At 46.1% G+C, this 18,453-nt stretch overlaps 8 protein-coding genes across 8 annotated transcripts; 2 read left to right on the top strand and 6 right to left on the bottom strand.

Moving 5' to 3' along the window:
• Nucleotides 1-642: 642 nt before the first annotated feature.
• Nucleotides 643-1,095, bottom strand: AGABI2DRAFT_213125 (hypothetical protein; the record flags this gene model as incomplete). Its single annotated transcript, XM_006457586.1, has 1 exon — nucleotides 643-1,095. One exon carries the CDS (start codon nucleotides 1,093-1,095, stop codon nucleotides 712-714), a length of 384 nt encoding a protein of 127 aa, XP_006457649.1. The 3' UTR covers nucleotides 643-711.
• Nucleotides 1,096-2,544: 1,449 nt separating this feature from the next.
• AGABI2DRAFT_147132 (hypothetical protein) lies at nucleotides 2,545-4,804 on the bottom strand (the record flags this gene model as incomplete). Its single annotated transcript, XM_006457585.1, has 5 exons — nucleotides 2,545-2,572; nucleotides 2,776-2,803; nucleotides 2,931-3,022; nucleotides 3,294-3,725; nucleotides 4,158-4,804. 5 exons carry the CDS (start codon nucleotides 4,802-4,804, stop codon nucleotides 2,545-2,547), a joined length of 1,227 nt encoding a protein of 408 aa, XP_006457648.1.
• Nucleotides 4,805-7,129: 2,325 nt separating this feature from the next.
• AGABI2DRAFT_123493 (hypothetical protein) lies at nucleotides 7,130-8,848 on the top strand (the record flags this gene model as incomplete). The annotated part of the gene is made up of 7 exons (XM_006457584.1): nucleotides 7,130-7,393; nucleotides 7,443-7,553; nucleotides 7,607-7,654; nucleotides 7,707-8,006; nucleotides 8,057-8,218; nucleotides 8,269-8,633; nucleotides 8,686-8,848. 7 exons carry the CDS (start codon nucleotides 7,130-7,132, stop codon nucleotides 8,846-8,848), a joined length of 1,413 nt encoding a protein of 470 aa, XP_006457647.1.
• A 516-nt stretch (nucleotides 8,849-9,364) lies between these two features.
• Nucleotides 9,365-9,847, top strand: AGABI2DRAFT_80021 (hypothetical protein; the record flags this gene model as incomplete). The annotated part of the gene is made up of 1 exon (XM_006457583.1): nucleotides 9,365-9,847. The coding sequence occupies one exon, from the start codon at nucleotides 9,365-9,367 to the stop codon at nucleotides 9,845-9,847; it is 483 nt and encodes a 160-aa protein (XP_006457646.1).
• Nucleotides 9,848-10,244: 397 nt separating this feature from the next.
• Nucleotides 10,245-11,198, bottom strand: AGABI2DRAFT_230134 (hypothetical protein). Its single transcript, XM_006457582.1, has 2 exons — nucleotides 10,908-11,198; nucleotides 10,245-10,856 (listed from the first exon to the last, which is right to left on the bottom strand). The coding sequence occupies exons 1-2, from the start codon at nucleotides 11,139-11,141 to the stop codon at nucleotides 10,326-10,328; spliced, it is 765 nt and encodes a 254-aa protein (XP_006457645.1). The 5' UTR covers nucleotides 11,142-11,198; the 3' UTR covers nucleotides 10,245-10,325.
• Nucleotides 11,199-12,642: 1,444 nt separating this feature from the next.
• On the bottom strand, nucleotides 12,643-14,558 carry AGABI2DRAFT_38053 (hypothetical protein; the record flags this gene model as incomplete). The annotated part of the gene is made up of 3 exons (XM_006457560.1): nucleotides 12,643-12,921; nucleotides 12,977-13,489; nucleotides 13,542-14,558. Coding segments are annotated over 3 exons (1,809 nt in total), but the record flags the coding sequence as incomplete, so codon positions are not given.
• Nucleotides 14,559-15,647: 1,089 nt separating this feature from the next.
• AGABI2DRAFT_196249 (microtubule binding protein) lies at nucleotides 15,648-16,698 on the bottom strand. The gene is made up of 3 exons (XM_006457581.1): nucleotides 16,098-16,698; nucleotides 15,927-16,034; nucleotides 15,648-15,876 (listed from the first exon to the last, which is right to left on the bottom strand). Exons 1-3 carry the CDS (start codon nucleotides 16,677-16,679, stop codon nucleotides 15,823-15,825), a joined length of 744 nt encoding a protein of 247 aa, XP_006457644.1. The 5' UTR covers nucleotides 16,680-16,698; the 3' UTR covers nucleotides 15,648-15,822.
• AGABI2DRAFT_196248 (hypothetical protein) lies at nucleotides 16,682-18,358 on the bottom strand. The gene is made up of 4 exons (XM_006457580.1): nucleotides 18,285-18,358; nucleotides 18,081-18,199; nucleotides 17,798-17,998; nucleotides 16,682-17,746 (listed from the first exon to the last, which is right to left on the bottom strand). The coding sequence occupies exons 1-4, from the start codon at nucleotides 18,351-18,353 to the stop codon at nucleotides 16,741-16,743; spliced, it is 1,395 nt and encodes a 464-aa protein (XP_006457643.1). The 5' UTR covers nucleotides 18,354-18,358; the 3' UTR covers nucleotides 16,682-16,740.
• Between the last annotated feature and the right edge of the window lie 95 nt (nucleotides 18,359-18,453).

Here is an 18,453-nt window from a genome sequence, read left to right as displayed (position 1 = left end):
CTCGCAATCTATACTGCAATACTGTTCCCCAACTTGATTTCTTCGGGAAGGAAACTAATTTCCAACCTGCATATTGTTTGTGCGACATGTCAGGTTTTTCCCTTTTCTCTTCCTCTCGTGCTTCCTTCATCAACTGCCTAGTTGATTTCCTTGGTTCTTCTACCCTTCGTATTTCTTCCTGTTTTTCTTTGGTTTTTCCTTTGTCTTTGTACCCACACCCGTCTGGGCACCTGGTCATCTTTACCTCTCCTTTCTCCCAATCGATTTCTGGATTATGCATCTGCAACCAAGGCATTCCTAATATGACCTTATTCTTTCCTAGGCCACATATTTCGAAGTGTACTCTTTCTTTATGCCCTTTGTAGTACACGTTTGCAGCAACTCGGTGTGTCACTGCTCCAGATGCGTTGATTGTCCCATCAACATTCTTGACCGGGATTGGTCTTTCTAAAGGTTCCAGCTTGAACCCTTCTTCCTCTGCAAACGCCTTGTCCATGAACATCCCCGTTGCTCCACTATCCAATAACGCCTGTACTCCCACTCCATCATGTGTGTCCAACTTCTCTACCCCCACATTCAGCTTAATTTCCCTTAAAGGTCGTATTGTCCTTACAAGGAAACTCTCCTCTTGTACAGTGTCCAAAACATTGATTTCGTTACATAGTACATCAAATTTGTTGTAGGAAGTCAAACGAGGAGACTTTGCTTCCTTTACTCTTTTAAATTCTTCTGTTCCTCCTCGAACATCCTCTTCCAATAGTCCCGCTGCTCGTCCACATCTAACGTTCGCACATCTCGAGCCGGAGCCTTGCTCCAGCAGTTCTTGGCCATATGCCCCAATTTTCCACACTTGTAACACTTGATAGGACCTCGACTGGGTCCTGCGGCAGTGTCGACATCCATCGCGTTGGGATCTCGACGTTGAGGCTGTGGCCTCACGAAAGTGTTGTTGGGGGTGTGGGTTCGTAGTTGGGGCTTCGCTTGCCCCCGCCGATAGTAGTCTTCTTCTGCCTTCGCCTGCCTCCACTGCCTATCCAGCTTCATGCTCCTCTCGTACCAACTCCTGATAGTAGTTGGTGGATTTTCCGCTTCCATCAGCGTTTTCCTAATTCTTCCTGATAAACTTCTCTTGAATTCTTCGATGAGGGCTCGTCCCTCATATCCGCTGTCTCGTGCTATCCTCTTAAATTCCTGTACATGCTCTTCCGCGCTCTTGCTTCCTTGCTCGATCAACCTCAACTTTCCTACTGCCGTACTCTCCTCATCCGCATCTCCGAAATTGTTCCGCAAACTATCAAAAAGCTCCTCCGTGTGGGCTGGAGCTTCTTGTTCGCCGTTTTCAATCATCTCCATGATGTTCTCCTTCCAAGACTCCGCCGCTCCTCCTTGTACATATGATAGTATCCACGTCATCTGATCCCCTTGTAGTCTTCCTACCATTTTTAAACTCAGATAAATTTTGCATGCCGTTATGAAGCCACTCAGCTCCTTTCCGTCTCCTGAGAATATCTTTGGTCTTGCCACATCGATTGGTGGCGCTACTACTTGGACGATGGGGGTTTCTCCGTCGTCCCCTGGTGGACCTTGTGGGCCTGGTGGACCCGGTTGCGGGTTGTTCTGTAGCTGGGCGAGTTGCTGCTGCAGTTGGGTGATGAGGGTGTGCTGAGCGTTCAGCTGATTGATTATATCTTGGGGGTTGGCCATGTCTGGCTCGTGGTATTCGGGGGGGGGTGGTTGATATAGGGGAAGGGGGGATACGGACGGTTGTCGTTGTTCTGGTTCGGATTCCTCAGATTGGAATTCCGAGGCGGATTCTTCTTCTTCCTCAGATTCAGAGGAAGGTACTCGGAATGTTCCGGGCGGTAATCGGTGAGAAATTTTGAAGAAGGTGAGGGAGGTCTTTTCCTGTCACCTGATACGTATCCACCAGTTCAATGAAGCCAATAGCCTGCTTCACTTGAACGTGTATACAAAAAGAAAAAAAGTTTTTATTTAAGAAATGCCGCACTGGCGAAGGGAACGACTACTGCCCTAGATAAAGCTATATACGAAGACGGATCTTCACGCTAATCTAGACACGCACTTAATGTGGCAATGTCACTCCTCTGCGTGTACCACTTGACAATGCAAGCGCAGCACAAGGTTTATACAAGAAGTTACAAATGAGGTAGTACAGGGATAGAAAATAACACCACACAGTATGGTAGGTCTCGTCTTATCGATGGTCTGTGTCAAACCACCGATGTCCACGGCGCACGTTGTGTTTATGCGCAGACACCCCTTAAGCCTAGGGACCGGCTATGTGTGTGGCGGCCGCGATGGCGCGCAGAGAGTAGAGAGCGAATAGAGAGTAAAAGATGGGGAGGGCACTGTGCTGTGCGATCCCCGGAGTAGTCGAGTTCTACTGTTAGGGCGACTGTGACTGAGATGTCACAGGTCACACCTGAACTTAAGAACTATAGAGGAAAGTGATAAAAGTTTATTAGGCGTGAACCTAAGAGAACTCGACGGAGTCTTCTACAAGTTTCTACCTACTTTATATACCTAGACTACGGCGCACAGACCAACTACCCTAGGTAACTTATTTATATACTGACATGTGAAAAGAAGTACGTATGAGAAAGTAGATTAATTATACATTTGACATGAGAGAAGAAGAGTGGAGTAAGAAGTAAGTAAACAAAAGTAAATTGATCATAAAAATGTCAACAGCACCAAACAAACCATAAAAGTGTCCACAAGCACAAACAACTCCTAAACCGGTAATCTACTCACACAAACCAATACGTCCCGAAGTAGTTACCTAACATCGCATCACATGGACATAGCACAAAGAATCCGGCTATTGCCCATTGTCGCGGCCCCCAGTATCCCCATCTCTGTATCACCCACGCCTTCTGCTCCTCATAGTCCCACATTGCTAAGCATACCCTCCCACACCGTCTGCACCGATGATCCGATAGGTTCCAACCTACCGGTCTTGCCTCTCTTCCTATAGCCGCCGCCGCCCTTCTCCATTGTACTTGCTCCGCATGGTTCGGAGGCAAGAAAGATAAGATTAAATCGATAAGTTCAATTGGTAAGTCTGTAGCTTGCGCCATTTTAGCAGTATGCCGATAGTTTAGCCTCCGTCGAACTGTAGCAGCAGAGGGAAATTATTATGTAATAAAATATGTGACAGGTGTGACAGCGTGACGCCGTGACATTCTGGCAAGGTTCTAACAGATTGCGCCCACCCCTCAGCTTTCTCTTTGGGTTGTTGTGCCAACCCCTCAGCTCCACTATTAGCACACCTGTTACGTGCCAATTCCCTAGCAAATGCTGCTTCGACTCCCAATGCGATCCCTTCAATGATGTTCTTGGGAGTGGTGAATCTCCCTACTGCTTTGTTCACCCGTTCGTATCTTTCTTCCTCATCTCTGATTTCTTCCTGCTCCTCTTCATATGCTTCTATCTTGGCCATGGTTGGCCCTTCCTCTTCGTCATCACTTCTTTCGTATGGCATCCCAAACTCGTCTAAGGCGATTTCCTCTTTTGCTGGGCATTTGTGTTTGCTCAGCAAATGTTCCGACGTTTGGATTCCACACTCTTCACATCTATACTGCAATACTGTTCCCCAACTTGATTTTTTCGGGAAGGAAACTAATTTCCAACCTGCATATTGTTTGTGCGACATGTCAGGTTTTTCCCTTTTCTCTTCCTCTCGTGCTTCCTTCATCAACTGCCTAGTTGATTTTCTTGGTCCTTCTATTTTTCGTATTTCTTCCTGTTTTTCTTTGGTTTTTCCTTTGTCTTTGTACCCACACCCGTCTGGGCACCTGGTCATCTTTACCTCTCCTTTCTCCCAATCGATTTCCGGATTATGCATCTGCAACCAAGGCATTCCTAATATGACCTTATTCTTTCCTAGGCCACATATTTCGAAGTGTACTCTTTCTTTATGCCCTTTGTAGTACACGTTTGCAGCAACTCAGTGTGTTACTGCTCCAGATGCGTTGATTGTCCCATCAACATTTTTGACCGGGATTGGTCTTTCTAAAGGTTCCAGCTTGAACCCTTCTTCCTCTGCAAACATCTTATCCATGAACATTCCCGTCGCTCCACTATCCAACAACGCCTGTCTCCACTGCCTATCTAATTTCATACTCCTGTCGTACCAACTCCTAATGGTGGTTGGTGGATTTTCTGACTCCATCAATGCCTTCCTAATTCTTCCTGACAAACTTCTTTTGAATTCTTCGATGAGGGCTCGTCCCTCGTATCCGCTATCTCGTGCAATCCTTTTGAATTCCTGTACATGTTCCTCCGCGCTCTTGCTTCCTTGCTTGATTAACCTCAACTTCCCTACTGCCGTACTCTCCTCATCTGCATCTCCGAAATTGTTCCGAAGACTATCGAAAAGCTCCTCCGTGACGGCTGGAGCTTCTTGTTCGCCGTTTTCAATCATTTCCATGATGTTTACCTTCCACAACTCCGCTGCTCCTCCTTGTATATACGATAGTATCCATGTGATTTGATCCCCCTGCAGTCTGCCCACCATTTTTAAACTCAAATAGATTTTGCAAGCCGTTATAAAACCACTCAGCTCCTTCCCATCTCCTGAGAATATTTTTGGTCTTGCCACATCAATTTGTGGCGGTACTACTTGAACGATGGGGGTTTCTCCGTCATCCCCCGCTGGTCCTTGTGGGCCTGGTGGACCTGGTTGCGGGTTGTTCTGCAGCTGGGCGAGTTGCTGCTGCAGTTGTTGGATGAGGGCTTGTTGAGCGTTTAGTTGGTCCATGATTTGTTGGGCAGTAGACATGTTTGGTTCGTGATATTCGGGGGGAGGTGGTTGATATAGGGGTAGGGGGGATACGGAAGGTTCTCGTTGTTCTGGTTCTGATTCCTCAGACTGGATTTCCGAGGCGTGTTCTTCTTCTTCCTCGCTTTCAGAGGAAGGTACTCGGAATGTTCCGGGCGGTGTTCGGTGAGAAATTTTGAGGAAGGTGAGGGAGGTCTTTTCCTGTCACCTGGTGCGTATCCACCAATCCAATGAAGCCAATAGCCTGCTTCACTTGGACGCGTATAGAAAAGAAAAAGGTTTATTCGAGAAATGCCGCACTGGCAAAGGGAAAGACTACTGCCCTAGATAAAGCTATATACGAAGACGGGTCTTCACGCTAATCTAGACACGCACTTAATGTGGCAGTGTCACTCCTCTGCGTGTACCACTTGACAATGCAAGCGCAGCACAAGGTTTATAATTGAAGTTACAAAAGGGGTAATACAGGGGTAAAAATAACACCACACAGTATGGAAGGTCTCGTCTTATCAATGGTCTGTGTTAAACCACTGATGTCCACGGTGCACATTGTGTTTATGCACAGACACCCTTTAAGCCTAGGGACGGCTATGTGTGTGGCGGCCGCGATGGCACGCAGAGAGTAGAGGGCGAGTAGAGAGTAAAAGATGGGGAGGGCACTGTGCTGTGCGATCCCCGGAGTAGTCGAGTTCTACTGTTAGGGCGACTGTGACTGTGATGTCACAGGTCACACCTAAACTCAAGAACTAAAGAGTATAGTGACAAAAGTAATATTAGGCGTGAACCTAAGAGAACTCGACGGAGTCTTCTACAAGTTTCTACCTACTTTATATACCTAGACTACGGCGCACAGACCAATTACCCTAGGTAACTATTTATATACTGACATGAGAAAAGAAGTACATTATGAGAAAGTAAACTAATTATACATTTGACATGCGAAAAGAAGAGTGGAGTAAGAAGTAAGTAAACAAAGGTAAATTGATCATAAAAACGTCAACAACACCAAACAAACCATAAAAGTGTCCACAAGTACAAACAACTCCTAAACCGGTAATTTACTCACACAAACCAATACCTCCCGAAGTAATTCCCCAACATCGCATCACATGGGCATAGTACGAAGAATCCGGCTATTGCCCAGTGTCGTGGTCCCCAGTATCCCCATCTCTGTATTACCCACGCCTTCTGTTCCTCATAGTCCCACATTGCTAAGGTTACCCTCCCACATCGCCTGCACCGATGATCCGATAGGTTCCAACCTTCCGGTCTGTCCTCTCTTCCTATAGCCGCCGACCTTCTTCACCATTGTACTTGTTCCGCATGGTTCGGAGGTAAGAAAGATAAGATTAGATCGATAAGTTCAATTGGTAAGTCTGTAGCTTGCGCCATTTTAGCAGTATGCCGATAGTTTAGCCTCCGTCGAACTGTAGCAGCAGAGGGAAATTATTATGTAATAAAATATGTGACAGATGTGACAGCGTGACGCCGTGATATTCTGGCAAGGTTCTAACAGGGATGTTTCTTAATTGGATTGACCATTTGTTTTCACAAACATCAAGGCCACTGAAAGGGAATCCTTCTGCGGGGAGTAATGTCAAGATATCGGACATCGCGTTCCTCCAGGTAATGTAGTTTTCTGCACCGGTAAGCATTGCAACCGAAGGAAGAAGTGCCATAACGTGAGACATTGTTGATTGGATCTGTATTGAAGATCAATCAGCACATTGTAGAAACTCGTTTCCAGTGAATGAATCAAAGTTAAAAGGTTTCTTCCGCCTGTAAATAGGTGAAGTGACTGGAACAGTGATCAACCAAAAGGTTGAGAGATCTGGGCATAGTCTCTTTCACTTTATGGATCCAGGTTACAGATCAACCCTCTCGAACCAGTGCAACGTCTGCACTTAGTGAGTAGGCGATCGGGGCCCATAACCTGTTAAGCCAGCAGCTAACTGGCGCTAGTGGTGAGTTGGTAGAACTTACTGGATAAAGTGTAGAGAGTTTATAGAGAGCTTGCTTTGGATAGAACTTGAGTAGACGAGTAGAACTAGTGTTCGAATTGTTATTAAAGTAATGGAATGTGTACAGTATATATACTAAACTATCTAAGTGTTCCACACTAAAGTCCATAGAGCAATTATGAGTAATTGCTCAGCTTACTCGTATAGCATCACAGAGTGGATAGGAGCGATGAGTGAGCGATGAGTCGCTCAAGAGTAAGGTGGATAGCGAGTATCCACATGCATGTATTAATAGGTATGAGCTTATGATAGCATCAATACTATTATTATTATTCAACAATATTTTGCTCACTATTCATTTATGATGGCTTCTGGGAAATCCAACCATGCGCCTGTTGTGAAATCAACCAGGCCTAAACCCCAGAAGCGTCCTCCATCTATACATGAGAGTACCGACGGTGAAGATCCTGAGTCAGGTAATATTGCTTCAAAGCCTGGCAATAACGAAGATGACAGGACTAGTGATAGCTCGGATGACAGCAACGAAGAAGAAGGAGACGAAGAAGAAGGAGACGAAGAAGAAGGAGACGTCAATCCTTTCAAAGCCCGTGACACGATTCGTGTTGAGGTGATTCATTTTTGTTATTGACGAAGTTGACTATTGACTTTATTTCAAGACAGCTCAGGTATTCAATCCAGAGAGCGACACCAATACAACCAGTCAGCGCACTCCTCAATCCTCGCGTTCAGTTTCGAATTCCTCCCGTGCATCTCGGTATGAATCTGAAGTAAGTCACTGCTGGCTATTCCATCATTGCCATATCTAACATATTCGAACCAGGTACCTCAATGGCAAAAGTCCCGATCCTCATCTACGATGAGCGCAAGAGTAAGTCGAGACATTTACTTGACAATCATATTGAGATAAACTTAATGTTTAGGCATCATCAACGAATACTGAAGGAACTGTTTGGGGGCCAGCAGCTCAGTACAATCCACCACGGCGGCGTACTCAGCTTATCTGTCTCAAGTCACAGCCAGAAGCGCTCCGCAAGGTCCTCAACAATACCGAGGTGGAAGTTACACGACAGGGTTTGTTCAAAGGGTTTTTTGGTCTCAGTGACCCGGAGTACTTGTTTATCGGTAATATCATTCAGGAGGAAGCCAACAAGCTATCGATGGAAGGACTTGCCGAACGTGTCAGTCAAGACCGTATTTTCCGCCGAGATCTAGGTCGTACTGTAAGTAGCAGTTCTCCATACTCATACCTTTAAATGACTTCTATACCTAGATAAATCACCGTATGGTGTTACTCCGAAGCAATGTCAAGGCGATCACTGTTCCAAGTGTAGGATTTTTTTACCGGTTTGCAACAGACAATGATCCCGATAATATCCGACGTCGTGTAAAGGATTATATTGGAGATGCAACATATTTATTTCCGGAAACTCCAGTAAGTCATTGATTGAGATAAGATTATAAATGTAATTTTGATGTACCCAGGATCGTACTCCCATAACCACACGCCCCTACGAGCATCCCTGCATCATCCATACCCTCAAGGAGTTCGTGTTTAAGGAAGGCAGCCGCAAAGCTCGCCTTGGTGACCAGCATGCCATCATTTTCAAGTCAACCAATCCGAGGCGCCCAGATCGACTTGAGATCCCCCCATCCGTTCTCGCCTTGATTTCCACAGCTGTACAGGCAACTATATCTGACTGGTCCACGGGCATGCGTATCAACTCCGATTTTATCGCAGATACTGTCGAAGATATTTTTACTGGTCACACGAGCTATATCAGTAGCCTCAAGAACAAGTCAATTCCGAAATACCACGCGATGTTGCATCGGATCTACAATCTGGTTAAGTAAGCTGTTGCCTCGTTCTAGTTTGTTTCGAGTACTGATGCAACACAATAGAGCGGGAAGCACCCTTCAGAGGAATATGGTTAACGAAAATCTTGAACGGATAGTTGATTTCGGGGGCATGGAGGGGGGTGACTCGGATGAGGATGATAATGCGAATGGAGCTCAGGTCGGACCCAAACAGGTACCCGAGCAGCCATGTTCGCAACCACTTTAATTAGGTTTTATCAAACACTTTCATATAGTACTTGTCGTTACGGCTCCCTGAATGAATCGAGTTTGCTTCGTGGTCTTATTAAAATCATTTAAGTTTTCAACGAGAGGAAACAAGAGTATAATTTGGCTCATATGGTTATACTATGTGAAAGAAGATAATAGAAGCCAATGCAGTTAATAATACATAACTTTTCGGTTTAAACCTAGAATATCTTATGAACATCCATGGGAATCATTTATATATGACGGTATGTAGCTTGAAATAATTTAGAATAAGTTAGCTTCGCACCGATTGACATCAGTGAATAATTTAGAGTAATTTAACTTCGCACCGATTGACATCAGTTCGTGATTACAGTAATTTTGTGAATTTGGTAAATAGAGACAAACCTAGTCTATGATATCTGTAATCGGCTATAATTTCTGGGTAATTTATGCCTAATCTTGAATCTCCCATTTCCCCGATGTAGGCTATGAGGAACGAGCCATATGCCAAACCTGCAACGTAACCGAATCAATGGAACACATATTAACTCAATGCGACGCACCGGGACAAAGCGACGTTTGGAACGAAGTCGGTAGGTTATGGACCCTACGGCACCACACATGGCTCAAACCTACTTACGGGGAAATCCTGGGATGTGCATCAGCCAAACTCACCTACGATGATGGGAAAGTAAATATGGGTCAAACGAGACTGTACCAGATTCTAATCTCGGAAGCGGCATACAAAATATGGTCACTACAATGTAAAAGAGTAATCAGCGATTCAAATGACAGAACAAAATGGCCTAGCAAAACCAACATAGAGAACGCCCTACAGGCCCAAATAAATCTCCGTCTCAGAGTCGACTGCCTCCAAACGAACGAGAGGAAATATGGGAATAAGGCACTAAGTGCCGACAAAGTTAAAGCGACCTGGAAAGGTCTACTAAAGGACGAAGATCTCCTACCAGACAACTGGATAGCAAATCCCGGGTTTTTAGTGGGTATACGTTAAATCGGAGCCCCACACTGCCTACAGAGTTCCTAGGCGTGCGCAATGCATTTCCCCGGGAGGTGTAGCCTCTTTTATTCAGGCCGTCCTAGGCCGCTAGCGGATCTAGCATGCTGACCTTGTCTGCGATGTTAGACCCTTGCTCCACCAAAAAAATAAAAAATAAAGGCCGGATAGCGGTTCCAGTGGCAAGGGAAATGAAAAATAAAATAAAATAAAATAAAATCGAGAAAGGAAGAGAAGAGAAACATAATGTTCTCGTTTGTTCACCCCACATTCACCGGCATTGCATTTCAATTTGCAAACCAGTGCCAAGAGTTAAAATACCACTAGCTCGGTTCAGTTGACCCTGTTATCCTGCTGGCCCTTAGTTCGATAATCAATTTCGACGATTTTTCTAACGTTTTTGACCATCTTATCGTATACCACCTTGAACTCATTTGTCCCAGGATTAGATACATCACGTTTGATTAGATATAATTTAATCCCAGCCCTCCCTGCAAGTCAGATAGAGTTTTCGACTGTTTCTACCCCGGCACTGGAATTCCCCGCAATCCTGGCACTTATTCCGGCAGTCCACTACTGCCCGCTTACCCTTACAATCTGGCAAGGCGCATTTCCGGCATGTTCTTCGTCTTCTTGTTGTTTGGCCAATCTGAGCCTGGTGTGTCTCTGGTTCAACAACTGATCTCCGCGTTTCCAGGGCGACAGATGGGGCTCGCAAGAGAGTTGAGTCAGGAAAGTACCGACTAGCCATAGCACTGTGGTTCAAGTTGGCCGTGTCCAAAGGCCTGGTGGAGTCCCGAGTCACTGTACCACCTTCAAGCTGTCCCAATTCAACTCGTAGTGGGTGTGGAATAGTTGGTAAAACTGGAGGCACATTTGAGGAACGACTGGGATCATGAATTAGCTTTGTAAGTGGTTGGCGAGCATCAGACGTCAGTGATAGTGCTTCCTTGACATGGAGGAGTGAATTCCACTTCGAAGAATACACCTTGAGATGCTCAACAAGCTGTAGAGTGTTTAGTTTATATGCGAAAGGGCTCATAAATGAATTCTGAACCTTGTAGTAGACTCCATCTGTCTTCTCAGCATATTCATTCCATTTAATGACAGCATCATTCCAACATGGACCTCCTGATCTCGGTGAGAATGCGGGTTCAGTCTCCATTAGCGAGCGAAACAGATCACGCTCAGCTTGCGTGTGTACCGGAAGAACAGCCTTTCGAGTGTTTTGCATTGAGGCCATGAACCAATGTTTGTGTTCACGGTCTGATGATGCATGATACGAAGCCATCTTGCTGCTATTTCGGATGTCATGTGGAATTGGAAGGATTCCTATTACTTCTGATGTTGGAATGTACATGTTTCCGTTGACCCAACTATCAGTCTCAACGGGTCTCGAAAACTTATTTTTGAGAATAACAAGAAGTTCTTGAATTCTGTTCGTGATCCAGATTGAAAAATGGCCTCGATAACGCTGGCCTGTGGAGTTATAGGTACCAACCTGATTACGGAATTTAAGCTTCCTGATTTTTCGGAGTAGAAACACTTACTAGGAGATTGTGATGGAGTGTAAAGTCAAGTAGTGCTGATTGGACATGACGAATTGATACTCCAAACTTCGGAAGTCGGGATCGGATATGAGTGTGGACACCTCCTTCAGTAGCATTTGTTCCACGGACGCATCTATACATTGGGAGACGTGACTTTGCATCGATCCCAACCTGCCTGTATAGAGAAATGCCCGGAGGATCTGACACAAAACCTTTTCGGATAAGATCGAGAATATTGCGTGCAGTTTGCCATTGGTCATTATTAGAAAACAGTGATTTCTTTGTTGTTGGGTCTTGTAAAGGGCCATATGTCGCAAAGACTTTCCGTACAATAGGGTAGAGTATGTGTGGGGGAGGTATTGTATGTCGACACCTTTTCCGCGTCCATTCTGGAGATGAATTACGAAGCTGTTCATACGTCCTTGGTGGGTTTTGTATTGCTCCCCATGCATTGATGCGATTTCGATCCTCCGAATCTGGAACAAAAATAGCATCACGAAGCTCTCGTGTGAACTGTTTTCGCAAGCCATGGGTAACAGGAATATAGAACATGTGGAAAATATGCCAAACATCTTTGAGAACTCGGCTATGAATTATATTGTCCCATTCATTTGGATCTTTGATAATACCAAGTAGCTCTTCTGTACCGAGTTTTGTCTGCGCTGAATGAAAGGGCGCTTGATCAGATTGAAGCGGATGGATGTCTTGGGTTAGGCCTGACATGTCACTTTCTAATGCTTCTCCCACCGATATCATTTCATCATGATCACTAGTTTCATCGGAAACCTCGCACACCATTGGTTGTTCCAGTGGACCCTCTACTATGGGAGGATCGGATGACGGACAGTGTGAATGCACGGGTGAATAAACACGTAAATGATCTCGGAAACAAGTTATGGTAAATGGAGGTTGACCGAAACTTTCAAGACTGCGATTATTGTGGGATTTAATAACCGCACCAGGTACAAGAACATGTTGAACATCGACAATTGTATGTGTTGATGCAAGCAGGCCATCAGAAACAAGGTTTGGGCTTTTGGATGAAAGAACACCTTCGGCGATTGTACGACGTGAGTTTGAATTGTATACAAGCACAGGCGTGAGAGGTGGAGTATTTTGTGGAAGTAAGTAAGGTACCACGTAATTTGTGATAAGCTGGTGATAGATTGCCAGTGAAATGCAAGCGTCTTTTGCTGCGTAAAGCACCTGTTCGTCTGTCAAATGCCTATTTTCCCAAGATTGGCTAGTTCGCAAAGGTGTGTTTTTGTCAAGACGTTTCCGGAGGATAATGGCTGCAAGATCAGCCAGTCCAATATTGGCAGTGCTGGTGATTAAGTGACGATCTTTCGCAAGTTGAGCAATGTCGAGCGCTCCCTTGAATGACCCTGACGGCTTGCGATAAGCCTTTTGAAGATTGCTGAGGTCACCAGCAACCAGCCGTCCTACTTTTCGTATGCGAGGGTGGGAGAGGAAAAGATCTAGCTGATGTGGAAGTTCTTGTTGAGCAATCATGTCGCTGATCTACAAAGACATTGGATAAGCAGACACGAATTGATAATATACTGTATGTGCATACCTGTAGGATACACACTCGGTTTTTGTACGCGACTTGAATTATTGCTGTCGTTCCACTGCTCCTAACACGGCCTTGTGGTGTCAACATGACGTTCCATTCCGTATCAAACCCAACTACAATCTCTCCCTCATCAACCGGCACATCATCCAAGATAGTTGAGATGGCAGTGTTAATAGATTGTGTCGTATCGTAAGTAGACACCCGAAAGTCACCAGGAAGTTCAAACGGATCAAGGTGGGCATACTTTTCGAGAGGGGTAACATCTTTCCGAAGTGACGGAAATGAGTTTTCGAGGAGGTTTCTATCCGCCATGTTGTCAGTGTAAAAGAGAAGCGGTTGTTGATGTCCATATAAGCTCAATGATTTACGCATTCGGGCCAAGGCATCTTCAAATTGAGAATGTGATTTTGTAGCGACGAAATTACAGACCCGAATTTCACCTTTCTCATTGGTTACAGTGAGCAGAGCGGTGAATACCTGTTCGCCTTCAATGCGAGCAACCTGTTTGGTTACCTGAGTAAGATAAGCACTCGTATCTGTTATCAATATAATGTATCCGACGTACTTTATGACTATGGTCAATAGCACAGATTTCGCCAGTCAGCATTGACATGTGCTGGTTAAATTCATTCCGATGTGATTCGATATAAGAATCATACATGTCCCTTAACCATGCAGATGAAGGTGTAAACCCATGGCGTCCTTCAGCACTTGTGTCGTCAAATGGGAGAAATGGTGCGAAACGTTTAGTCGGGTTGATCCAGCTATCAAGTCCCTTCTGACGATTAATCAAATGATTGAGGTATTGGAGGTGTAAGTTGTCATATGCTAGTAAATGTTGAACACGGAGCAGATCAGCAAATTGACTTGATCCTACGCCGTTTTGAAATGTGGCTCGCATCAACTCAAACAGTTGCTTCGAGATACCCGACCTGTAGCTTAGACACGCAGGAAACTCGGCAGCTAACTCAGCTGGTAAAAGTGCCATGATGCGTGGATCCCAACTGCGGAATGTGATAGATCGTCGACCAGTGTTTGGATTTGTGCAGTGCCGGCAGCGATATCGGTAACCGATTATCCAGAACGTTGAGGTGAGGTCAACACAGCGCCGAGGCTGGGGAATAGGTTCATGCCGGTTCAACATGCGAGAACATTTGGGACAAGGGATCTTGTATAATGCATGAGGGTCCCAAAGAAAGAACCTCGGATTGTACAGCTTTTGTGGTGGTACATGAGATTGTGAACGTAAAAGGAAAAAAGGTGAGGCAGTCGGAAACCAGAAAGTTGACGATTGGTACAAGGGAGGAAGGCCATCCTTGTCTCGCACCTTTGACTTGTCAACAGCGGCGCGGAACGGCTCCATTAGCCATGGTGGTAGTGTACGCAGTGGTGGTCGTGGTCCACGCCGTGTTCCCATTTTTCCCTGTTGATCATCCCCTACATCATCATCTTCATCGTCATCATTAAATGCATATCCACCCTCTTCTAGTCCAATACCTGTACCATCAGCTTCGATATCTTCATCAACATGGTCCTCGACTTCGCACGTGGGATTTTCATCTTCAACGATAGCATGACGGAGTGGATGGGAAGCAGTTACGAGACTAGATAGATATTAAATGTTTGTTGATCATCATAAAAGAAGTAAGTACTCACGGCGTGGTGTTACCTGAAGCGGAGGGCGCAGAAACAGCTACCGGAACTGATGGAGCTGTCGTTTGAACTGGTGGTGGGTGAGGTGGATCATTGGTACTGTGTTTTTGTATTCCGGGATCAGTCTAGAAACATATCAGTATAGGTCAATGTTGTTTGATATCCAACGTGGACGCACAGGTCTTACTGTTACGGGCTGACCGCAATCCCGGACTTGCTTTCTGGGGCGATCACGGGCCTTTTTGACTGGTCGCTCATCCTCCTCTATAGACAACTTCCTCGGTCGACCGCGCTTTCGTTTTGGGCCAAAAACTTGTGGTCTCGTCCTAGGGCGACCGCGTAGACGTGGCTGGTTTGATAGAAGAGCATCAGATGTGGTGGGTACATGCTCGTTTATATCTGTGCATTGGTTGATATGGTAGGCGACTGCTTGTAGAAATGATTTTCACACACCTGGTTGAGACGAGCTTGGTTCGTTTGGAAGGTCCGCGTGGTTTCCTTGTGACCTGCAGAGTTCAAAATGAGCTCACTCGAAAAACCAAATATAGAAATGGATAACTCACATTTCGTGACTGGCCTGTCCTCCTTCTCCACCACTGGCTGCACTTACTTGAGAGTTCATGGATGTGCAGAACAGTTTCAGCGTCACGTCAGTGCTTTGGACCGATGAACAGAGGTGAGGGAGAACGAGTATGTCTGTCTTGTCGCGCAATTCAATTCAGTTGCGCTTATATAATTCGTGGGAAAATACCGCTATCCGGATAGCGGTATCCTGCCACTGGCACCACAGGCCGGCCAAAATAAAAATAAAAATAAAAATAAAAAGCTCGAGAAGGATAAGGCGCAGGTAATGCGCGATAAAGTCGTATTTGTCAACTTGCCTATATGTTGAACTAATGGTACAGTAACTAATAAATTCAAATCACGTAAGCAAAAAGGGGGGTGATGATGATGATTCAATGGATAGGATGGCATGAGTAATTGAGGTGGATGGGTGCACACTGACATCGATGCTGCTACGTGAAGAGGTGGATGCGCCTGACGTCAGTAAAGACGTTGTAGGTATAGGTACTGTGGCGGTGTGGAGATTGTAGATAGGAACATGGGAGGCGATTCTTTCGCAAACATCGTGGAACAAAACAAAATCGGAAAAAAAAAAACTGTATTAAGGGTATGTGTAATAAAGGAACTCTTCAGAATGTCTCCTCCTCGTCGACGGCAGCGTTCTCAGGCACCTCAAAGCCATCCTGTGAGCTCGATAAGCACCGATAAAGCGAGAGAGCGAGTTCTAACCCACCTCAGTAGAATATAGGATCTTTTGAATCTCGCGCAGCGTCACATCGTCTTTGCTCTCGCCCTCGAGCACCTCGAGCTGCGTCTGTACGAGGATCTCGATGTTGCGAAGCTAAAATATCGCTGGTCATCAGCAGGGACAAAAAAAAACTTTATTTAAAAAAAAAATAATGACCTTTTCAAAGTAAAAATCGCGTTCCTTTTCGAGGCCCTCAAGGTGGCCGCTGAGGTCGCGAACCTGAGCCTGCAGCTGCTGGACAGCCTCGTTGGGCTGCGCACTGCCCGATCTGAAGCCACCGACAGGCGTCCTGCCCCCCGCGCGACCACCCGAGCCAGCACTAAGGCCCGTGCCACTCCTCGTGCTCAACGGCGCAACCGTCGCCGGGGGCTCCAACGGAACCCCCTTCCTCCTCGCAACAGCATCATACACATGCCCTCCATAATTCGAATCCCAAAACTTCTTCATCCACTGCAAAAACTCGAGGTTGTCCTGCATCTTGCATTTGGACAGTCGCTCGACAGGGATGGGTCTATCGATTTTCTTGGTCTTGAAAATGTTTTGCATGATTTTGTAGTTGGCGAGGAACTCGTAGTCGTGTTTGGCGTTCATCTTGACTCGGGACATGGGGACGTCGCCATAGATGCTGTCGAGGATCTGGCAGTACGCCCCGCCTGAGCCGCACTGTTCGATTTTTGTGTAGTTGATCTGGAGAAGATCGTTGAGCCACGCGAGGAGGTCCGTCCTCGACCCCGCCATGATGTGAATGTTGCAAAAGTGAAAAGCTTTGATTTATTAAACTAACTAAGAAACCCTAACCCTAGCGGTCCATGTTCATCTGCGCCAAATAGTCGCTCAGCTTCAGCGCCCCCGTCCGGATGCTCTCCCCCACATTCTGCACGTCCGGATTGGCCAGGAACCGGCTCATCGCGTCCTTCGCCGCACTCTCCAGCCCCGCAAGACTCCCGTCGCCGAGCACCGCATTGTCCCGCGACATCATCTCCTCTTCCTCCTCGCGCCCAAAGTACTGGTTCGACGAGATGCTCGTCGCTCCCTGGAACGTCTGCAAACGCGTCTGGGCCTCGCTGACAGTCGCAGGGTCATACGAGTTTCGCTCGAAATACATATCAGACGAGATCGCTTTCTGATTGCCAAATCGATCCCGAGCCACCGTAGGCGAATCTTCAGCCACCTTGCTCGCAACAGCAGGCGCAGCAATAGCAGCAGCAGCAGCACCCGCACCCGCGCCAGGTAAAGCACCGAATCCCAATCTCGCAAACGCGGGTTTCGTGGTAGTCGAGGAGGGCGACGAGGACGACGTCGTCGTTGTCACAGTCGCTATTTTCCCAATTTCAGTGGCTTTTCGTTTATTTTCGGCTTCTTTTCTAGTTTTTTCTTCGGCTTCTTCACGTTCACGGTCATATCCCAATTGACGGATCCGTTCTTCTTCTTCACGAGCCTTGCGTTCTGCAGCTGCAAAATCGACAGCTTTGGTTTTCTGTGCTCCTAATCCACCGAGTTTGGATTTCTTGGCTGTGGTGTTTGATGTAGTGGAGGTGGTGGAGGTGCGAGAAGATCGGGAGGCAGCGGACGAGGTGGTTAATGTGCGTGAGGCGGAGGATGATGTCGATGTTGTTGTTGTAGAGGAATTGGCACGACTTCCGAGAACAGGAGGTGTAGCAATTCTGGCAGGCGTACTAGACGTCGAAGAGGGTTTAGGAGTCGAAGGTTTAGACCACGATTCAAAGAAATCGTCATCCTGTTTCGGAGGAGGAGTTTCCACTCCTGTAGTATCAATACCGTCTACGTGTATGCCCTTTGGATACCTAATCAAATACATGAATGAAGATTTTGATTTCATTTTTTGGAAGACGTACCGGACAGCATCCTCCTTGACCCTCTTTTCTAATTCCTGTTTGTACAACTCTGCAGCAGGTGATGTATATTTCTTCTTGGTATCCGAATCATTCAATAAACTCGATCCACCATGTTTGTTGAAAAATTCGGTCGCAGATGCGTTTCCGCCGATTTTCATTCTACGGAGTTGATGGAGTTGCCAGGTATCCAGATTCGTTGATCTACAGCGAAGCAAAAGGGAAGACGGAGAGTTGGATTGATTGGTTTTTTGGAGGGGAAGGGAGGAGGAGGAGGTTTACTTACCGAACGAAAGAGATATGAACACCCATGTTTCGATGGATAGAAGAACAATTTAGGCAGATATATACTCCGAAAGGGATACTCGACCATGTCGGATTACGAGCACTACAATCGAAACACGTCTAGCAAAAAAAGATAAGCAACAAAGTGTATATATAAACAAAAATTAAAAAAAATTAGAAATTAAAAAAATACCGTTGTACGCACATGGTTGCCTTTTTGAGATTTGAGGACTTTGAAGACTTGTTCGGTTTCGTGTTTGGTTGGGTCAGCCATTTGAGGGGGGGGTCGGGGAGAAGAGACTGAGAGAGAGAGATTGCGTCGTGGCATTTGGGGCACGTGGTTTAGGGCACAGCCACTGGGCTCGCATTAACCC

This window comes from Agaricus bisporus (genome assembly GCF_000300575.1).
Source record: "Agaricus bisporus var. bisporus H97 unplaced genomic scaffold AGABI2scaffold_19, whole genome shotgun sequence".
Classification (NCBI taxonomy): domain Eukaryota; kingdom Fungi; phylum Basidiomycota; class Agaricomycetes; order Agaricales; family Agaricaceae; genus Agaricus; species Agaricus bisporus.
This window is presented reverse-complemented; position numbering and strand designations above follow the sequence as displayed.